Source organism: Chanodichthys erythropterus, chromosome 21 (assembly GCF_024489055.1).
Source record: "Chanodichthys erythropterus isolate Z2021 chromosome 21, ASM2448905v1, whole genome shotgun sequence".
In the NCBI taxonomy this organism is placed as follows: Eukaryota; Metazoa; Chordata; class Actinopteri; order Cypriniformes; family Xenocyprididae; genus Chanodichthys; species Chanodichthys erythropterus.
In genome coordinates this window covers 37569551-37578140 of record NC_090241.1, presented here as the reverse complement: position 1 = coordinate 37578140, position 8590 = coordinate 37569551, and the positions used below count along the sequence as shown (strand labels likewise).

The following is an 8590-nucleotide window of genomic DNA, read 5'->3' as shown; positions in this document are numbered from 1 at the left end:
TGTGTTAATGAGTGAGAGGGTGTGTGTGTGTGTGTGTGTGTGTGTGTGTGTGTGTGGGTTTTTGTGATTTATAAGGACACAAATGTGTATAACATGGGTATTACACTGGTATTACGATGTAAACATGAAATATGAGAACATTTCATGAGTCCTCATATCTAAAATAGCTTTAAAAACACACTAAACAATGTTTTATTAAAAATGTAAAGATGCAGACAGTTTCCTGTGATGGGTAGGGTTAGGAGTAGAGTTAGTGTAGGGGAGAGAATGTACAGTTTGTACAGTATAAAAACCATTACGCCTATGGAGAGTCCTCACTGAGATAGTGAACCAGACGTGTGTGTGTGAGTGTGTGTGTGAGTGAGAGTGAGTGTGTGTGTGAGTGTGTGTGTGAGTGAGTGTGTGTGTGAGTGTGTGTGTGAGTGTGTGTGTGAGTGTGTGTGTGAGTGAGAGTGAGTGTGTGTGTGAGTGTGTGTGTGTGTGAGTGAGTGTGTGAGTGTGTGTGTGAGTGTGTGTGTGAGTGTGTGTGTGAGTGTGTGTGAGTGTGTGTGTGTGAGTGTGTGTGTGACAGCAGAATCTCTTTACCTGCGTTGTGTTTGGCTAAGTATTTGTCTTTGTACTGTTTCTTCTTCTTGCCGAACCATGTACAGCTGGCCTGCTGCTCCTGCTTGGTCTTCTCCATCGCTATACACGCCACACGCCTGAGGAACACACGCAAACACACACGCGTCACGCTCGCACCGCCAGCAGTGTGATGATGACGATGATGATGATGATGATGATGATGATGATGATGATGATGTGTCTCACCACTCCTGCAGCTCCGGCGAGGGGATCAGTCCCGCCGTGCCGTTCTTGGTGTTCTCCAGTTTTCCCTGCCACCAGTTATGATCGTCCTTGCTGATGATCTGAATGATGTCGCCCACTCGGAAGCGAATGCCGGCCTCTTTGCAAGGAATCAGGTCGTCTTTAGCGGGATCGTACTCGAACTGCGCTCGCACGTAAATCTGCAAACAGAAGACAATGTGTTGGAAAAACATCAGTGTGACATTCGTCAATTCATCACAGATTAAACAAGTACAGCTTATAATTAGGGCTGTCCATCAAATGTTAATTTTATGCAAATGAATGACATTAATCATTTGCTGCATTAAGTGACTGAACAGACGTCACAAATCAGCATATAATCTTCACATTCACTGAATCGTGTTGATGAATTTCAGCTCAGCTGTTGAAATCTGTCACACTAAACGAATCGACAGCCCTAGTTATAATGTAACAGTGTGTAACTCACACACACACACAGTCAACCAATCAGATGTGAGCAAACCCACTGACGGACAGCATGGGCGTGTCTAAGAAGCCAATCATCTGAGGGGGAGGAGCCAATCACACTACTGAGCCGCACACACACGTGATAGGCGGTGGGTTAGTGTTGTGTACCGCCACTATGGGATGCTGGGAGTCTAAGCACCAACTAGAGAAGCAAAGCCTGATGGAGACTCGTCTGAATCTAAGATGGGAAATGAATCCGGGTCTGTGGAACTGCTCTACTGGATCCGAGAAACTCACCTTCCGAAACATTTTATCCTTGACTGCAGGTCTGGAGATCTAAGGGTTTGAAAGCATCACACACACACACACACACATCATGCAGTAGAACAGACCTAACATGGACAGGATGCAGGAACCGCATTTTAAAGCAGTAGGGTGAATTAAAGGCCTATTCACACCCAACACAAATACAAGCAAAGTATGCATTCAAATAAAATAAAAAAATTAAAATATGCATTCAAAAATTCACCCGTTGACAAAGTGATGCTTTTTTACATCTGATCTGATTTAATGAAGTGCAGACAGATTTATCACATGATCAGAGTAGAAAAGGAAAAGAAACCTCGGCCGAGACGGATTCGCTTTTGAACCTTTTTCAGAGACAATATGTTGAGATGTACGATTTGCGTCACATTGTCACATGGTTCTCGGTGTGAACAGATCCTCAGGTCGAACAGACACACACACACACACACACACACACACACACTCATGTGTTCAGGTGGAGTGACGGCATCACAGACTCTCACCTGTCTTCCTTTGGGCTGAATAGTTGATGGCAGATCCTGCACAGACAAGATCATTTCTTTATAAACGGCTCGATTATTACTAGCTTTCAGTTTCAAATACACATGTCCTGTTTTGAAAGAGCTGATTGGCTCAGAGTGTTTCCAGACCTGTAGATCGTTTGGACTGTTTGTTTCAGAATCGGTTCGTTTAGGCATATCTGAACACGGCAGAGCAACTCTGAGATCATCTGAGCGAGGTGGAGCAGTTCGGTCGAGGCGAGAACGGACCAGCCAAACAAGCGCTATCATAATTCATAACAGGAAATGTGTTCTATAAAAAGCTGCAGTGTCTGATTGTGTGTGGAGCACATGAGTTAACGCAGATGAAAACAAACAACTACAAATGTATCATTTATCAGTTAGAGCGGGAATGACGGCTTCAGTCGTTTCAGTGTCTCGACCGCTACAGATAAAGCCAAGATAATCTCGCGGAGCGAACATGTCAATCATCTTGATGGATGATGCAGAGAAAACCAATAAGAGGACAGCTTTACTCACATGTGACTTGCATAAACACATTTTGGTACGCTTTGAAATGTTGGCTTGTGAAAACGAACTGAACCAAGAAGGAAATGCAACATTGTAACAAATAAAGTCCTTGTTTTAGAACGAATCAAACGATCTTCAGGTCCTCAAACTGTTAAAACACAATTAAAGATGTTTATTATAATTCTGACATCATTTACTCTCACTCATGTCGTTTCAAACCCAAAAGACTTTCATTCATCTTCGAAACACAAATGAGATATTTTCATTTCTGTCCCTCCAGTGAACGTCTGTTTAACCAAAACTAATGAGACGGTAAAATAAACCCATATGAAGAGAGACTCGATCGCTTTATCTGATCAACAGATTTAATGTCTGCTTTTGTTCGCTTTATAAACATGATCAGCTTATGGGTTTGTAGCGTCATGAGGGAAGGTAATTGATGAACCGTCCCTTTAACATCACACTGTTTACAATCCACAGTAATGCAAGAAAAGAGCCTAAACTTTCATCTAAACCATCTAAAGTCTGAACCCATAATGCATTGTGCTGTGATGTCACATCTAGCAGGTTTTGCAGGACTATCTGTGGATTGTTGTCTTACTAAGATGGAGCTGGTGACGCTGGAGTGCCCGTTGGCAGGAGACTGTCTGGACAGGTCAGGCGAATCTTTCTGAAACGTCACAGAAAACAGAAGAAGTGAAGTTCTGATCTGTGAGCCGACATTACAGAAGTGACCAGAGGGTGGCGCTCTGAGGGAAGCACTTACATCACAGGACAGAGACTGGCTGCGGTAACTGGGCACGATTTTAAAGGTGATGCTGCCTCGCATCTCGCGCTGTGAGAAAACACAAACACACACGAATACATGAATCAAACTGACCGCTACTGAAAACACATTAACCAAGAGTTCAGCCTCTTCAAACACGTGTGTGTGTGTGTGTGTGTGTGTGTGTGTGTGTGTGTGTGTGTGTGTGTGTGTGTGTGTGTGTGTGTGTGTGTGTGTAGGACTATACTTTAGGAACAAATTTGAACCCAGAAGTGAGTTAAACCTGACAAAAATGTAAAAATGCAGGAAGTTTAGAGTTAGGATTCATGTGTGGTTTAGGGTTTATAACCAGCTGCATAAATAGACTAATATTGTTTATGCAATGCCCCCGTTTAGAGAACTGAGTAAATGTGTGTGTTCTTGTTCATGTCAAAAGTGCTTTCAGTGTCAATATAATAAATTATGACTGTTAAAAAAAATCACATTTAACAAATGCTGATTATGATGTCTGTTCTGTTCATTATGATAATTAGTTGATTATAGCTGAGAAATGCTAAACATGAAGTTCTTCCTCAGTGTTTGTGTCTCGTTTTCCAGCACAAATATCTAAACATTCTTAAATCAAGATACATTTACTGGAGAAGAGAAACGACTGAAGATATTTGATCAAAATGAAGTGAGCTCACGCTTAAAACAAGAAAAAATATAATCGGTGGGGTCAGAAAAACAATCTTTTCTTTTGATTTCAGTTTATTTTTAAATTAACTCCATTGGCAGATATTTGTTCTTGTTTTAAGCACAAACTCACTTCATTTTGATGCAGTTTTTCTTAATATCTTCAGTCATTTTGCTTCTCTAGTAACTGTATCTTGATTTAAGAGTGTTTAGATATTTGAGATGGAAAAAGAAAAGAACATCCGCGTTTGCAGGAGGGTTAGAGGAGGTGAGAAGTGTTTGTTTGGGACGCGGGTTTGCTCAAACAGTAAACCGCTGGCTACAGCTGTGACTCAGTCTTGTCTTTCGCTATGACGGGTCTTGTTGTTGGAGCCCTTGTTTGTTCTGCTCTCACACACCAGCATCTTCTGCAGCTGCTCCACGGTCTGATTGGCGACGCTGATGCCGTTGATTTCACGGATCTCGTCTCCAACATGCAGCGTCCCTGAAAAGCAGCAGCGAACGTGAGCGCGGCGACACCACACAGGTACATTAAGCGCAAACACGGTGTCACGGTACCTTGTCTGTGGATCATCCCCCCGTGCATGATTCTGGCCACGATGCAGTGGTTCAGATCGTTCATCTTCAGAGTGATTCCCTGTGAACACACAGTTTGACGTGATCATATCACTGCGATCTGGCATGCTTTCACAGCACAAAGATCAAGTTCTAGATGAACTGATACACAAACATCTGTGTCGTGGGGATTTTGGCGCCTCTCATCTCAAAGGTCTCGATGTACTCGAGTTTCACAGTTTGGACATTCTGTTGCACTGACATTTAATCCACTGTTGTATTTCACACTCATTTCAACACCATCACCAGTTCATTACGCTGACGTACACGTGTGTTTATTGACTGAAATCAATATAATCAGAGTTTCAGAATTTATTTATTTCCTTTTATTGTGTGAATTTATATGTATTGTATTTTTCTTCATTTCTTACTGTACTTTATATTATCTCTCAGATTATTTTCCCATTTATCACTGTGAAGCTGATTTGAAACAATATATTTGTATTGCATAAAGAGCTGTAGAAATAAAACTTCACTTGATTATTTTTCTGATAAAACAGATCATAATATTATATTTAGTCATATTTAGTTGGAAACACTGGTCAGTCATAAAAGAGCAAAAACACGAGCTTATGATAATTCGTTTTGAGTTTCAATACCATTTTATTTTTTGTGTGAATTTATAAGCATTATAGATAGTTTATATATGTGACTCTGGACCACAAAACCAGTCATAAAGGTCTATTTTGTGAAATTTATGCATCATCTGATATCTGAATAAATAATCTTTCCATTGATGTTTGGTTTCTTAGAATATGACAATATTTGTTCGAGATAAAACTATCTGAAAATCTGGAATCTGAGGGTGCAAAAAAAATCTAAATATTGAGAAAATCACCTTTAAAGTTGTCCATATGAAGTCCTTAGCAATGCATATCCACTCACAAAAATAAATGTTTTGATATATTTACAGTAGGTCATTTACAAAATGCCTTCAAGGAACATGATCTTTACTTAATATCCTAATGATTTTTGGCATAAAAGTAAAAAAAATCGATAATTTTGACCCATAAAATGTATTGTTGGATATTTCTACAAATATACCCGTGTGACTTATGACAGGTTTTGTGCTCCAGGGTCACACATGCATATGAATTATATGTAATTTACTCTATTTATCGCTCTACTTCTTAATCATCTCTCACATATATTTTTGTGTTCTGAAAGATAATGTATAATCTAAATAAATAGTGCAAAAAAAAAAATGTAGTGAAATTTTATTAACTAGCTCATGAAGTCAAAAAATAATATTTAGTTTGAGCTCCGTGCTTTTGCCCCGTTCATGTAAACTATCACTTGGCAGTGTTGTCGTTCACATCACTCTGGCACCAGTCAGTCAGTAACCGGAGCGTGTTTCAGTACCATGGGCTCATCCGTGTTCTTCTGGAACTGCACCAGCCGCACACGCGTCACGTTCTCCAGGTCCATGTCTCCGTTGATGCTCTCGGGCGAGTCTCCGTTCAGGTACGGGGATGTGGGCGGAGGTGTGACACGCAGAGCCTCGTCACTGTAAACCTCATGAGCAACGACATCGTGCGTCTGCAGCATCGCCTGCGACAGGAACCGCAGCGTCAACAACTCATCTCTGAACAAAAGCACATCCATCAGCATCTGTGTGATCATCTGCACAACTGACAGAGTGAGCCCGACTATAACAACACAAACAGAGGAACAACAGACCCGCAGCGTGTGTCTGAAAAATACATGACATCTGTGGTTCATGACAGTTCAAGTGTGTGTTCTTGTATATTGGGTTTAATGACACGGGCAATACTAAATAAACATGGTTCCTGTGTTACTTCCTGTGTTCTTGTAAAACAAAAAATCCTAAACTGTTTTTTATTTAAATTCAAAAAATGCAAAAAGTTTTAGGTAGGTTTAGGGGTGCAGTTAGTGTAAGAGGAGAGAATATACAGTTTATACAGTATAAAAACCATTTCATCTATGGAGAGACTCCATGAGCCACATATATGTGTGTACATGTGTGTGTGTGTGTGTGTGTGCGCATCATCTTCATTTGGTCACTAGAATAATCGCACAGGCAGGATCATCTCACATCTGAGCGGAAAACAAAACCACATGAGAGAAACACTTCAGACTGATGCGGCAGATTCACCGAAACTTAAATGCTTAAACGAAACTTAAACGAAAATTGAGATGACTTCAAAATGAATGCTTTGCATTTGTAAAGTGACTCTAATAACTGTAATGTTTGCTCATCGGTAATATTTCTGCACACGCTTACACATGTTTAACACTGAACGTTAATGCATCAAGACCAAACAAGAATTAATTATTAACCTGAACTGATAAATGCTGCAAAAGTGTGTTAGCTCATCTAATTAATTATCTAATGTTAATTATTTTAAATATCAAATATTAAAAGCACATTCTCCAGTCTGGACTATGAGAGCAACTAACAGCAGATGTAATAATAATTTATAAAAAAAAAAGAAAAAAAAAAGCGCGTAATAATATAAAGAATCCTTTTCAAAGAATCATCCATGAATATGTTAATGTATTATTTTAATGCAGGTAATAATTGTCAGTTGAAGCAGATAATCAGGATGATCTCCGAATAATAAAAGCACTTTAAAGCAGGATAAACCTCACAGTACTGCAGGAAGCACCTGCTCTCCCAGAATGCCTCACCCGTGTCTTCCAGAGCAGGCGCTCTGTGTCCGTGTTCACTCCGTGTGTGTAGAACTCCATGTGCGGATCGAGTGAGCTGCGGATCTTCCTTCTTTTAGCACTTTCTCTGACTGCATCTCTCCAGCGTTTCCCTCAATCCGCTCTATGACATCATCACCCCCCCCCCCCATCCCGTCTCCGTGGAAACACCCTCATCCCGATCAGCCTGGGCCGTATTAAAGCCTCACCGGCTGTTGAAGCAGCTGCTCGTTTCACCGGAGCGTTAAAGTTCAAGTGGTTTGACAGTAAAGGCTGAACGTCACCGAAACCAGCAATATTTCACACCAAAATCATTATATTATCGTTAGGAAAACAGCCTGTTTTTAGGACCGTAAAGAGTTTTTGCATTGCAGCATTATTTTCATGAATTCTCATTACTCTAAAACTATTTAATGGTAATATTACATTCAAATGATGAAGTACATTAGAAAAGTCTTTTCTAGTGAATTTAATTGATGCTAAAGTTGAATAATAAAAGGCTGGTTTGAATTTCATGACTGTATTACAGTTAAACATATAAAGTATAAATACAAATATAAATTCAGTGAAATACACGACTGATTTTGGTGTGAAATATGACCTGGACATTGTTAGTCAAACCCACCAGCAAGCGTCTGCTAAACACATAAATGCAGATGGACGGAGACGGCTCATCTGTGACTAAACTCGGAACAGTTGTTGTGGTTCTGATCGAGTGACACGTCTGAACACTTCGACTCACCATGAAATGCGGCTGCGTGAGAATTCTCTTCAGTTCTTTCGCCTCCATGTTCTCGGGGTAACAGGAGATGGTCTCCAGCACCTGAGGAGAGACCGCAGTGCTGCTTGAGCTCATTTATGAGGAAAAAATCTTTAATAAAATACAGTACTGTGCAAAAGTCTTAGGCCACCATTAGATGTTGTTTCAGCAATGATATAATGAACATATATAATTATGTCTGTCTTTATTAGAATAAAACCAGAAAATACAGTACATTTGTACGCAGTATTAAAAAACAAACAAACTGAAAATCAGCTTCTATAGGCTAAAGTGGTATTTAGTGACCTCCTATTACGATTGACCAATAGGAACGGCTCTCTTAAACCTAATGGAACGGAAAATGACTAGAAAACTTTTAAAACCTGATGAGAAGTTTCTGTTTCATTTTTAAGAAAATGGAAGTAGTCCAGGAGTTCACACTAAACACTGATTTTTGCTTAAAGAAACTATTTTGTTCCGAATTTTCTTTTA

At 40.0% G+C, this 8590-nt stretch overlaps 1 protein-coding gene across 4 annotated transcripts in view; it reads right to left on the bottom strand.

The window, feature by feature from the left end:
* caskb (calcium/calmodulin-dependent serine protein kinase b) overlaps positions 1-8590 on the bottom strand; it is a 59100-nt gene that overhangs the window by 11817 nt on the left and 38693 nt on the right. For 2 of the 4 annotated variants that reach the window (XM_067373754.1, XM_067373757.1), the window contains exons 13-22: positions 8081-8161; positions 6031-6219; positions 4612-4690; positions 4452-4537; positions 3379-3447; positions 3214-3282; positions 2085-2120; positions 1573-1611; positions 811-1007; positions 586-701 (exon numbers count right to left, since the gene is read on the bottom strand). In XM_067373754.1, the coding sequence (XP_067229855.1) occupies positions 586-701; positions 811-1007; positions 1573-1611; positions 2085-2120; positions 3214-3282; positions 3379-3447; positions 4452-4537; positions 4612-4690; positions 6031-6219; positions 8081-8161 (961 nt within the window). The remainder of the gene's footprint in view (positions 1-585; positions 702-810; positions 1008-1572; positions 1612-2084; positions 2121-3213; positions 3283-3378; positions 3448-4451; positions 4538-4611; positions 4691-6030; positions 6220-8080; positions 8162-8590) is intronic. The other 2 variants (XM_067373756.1, XM_067373758.1) reach the window with 1 other exon arrangement.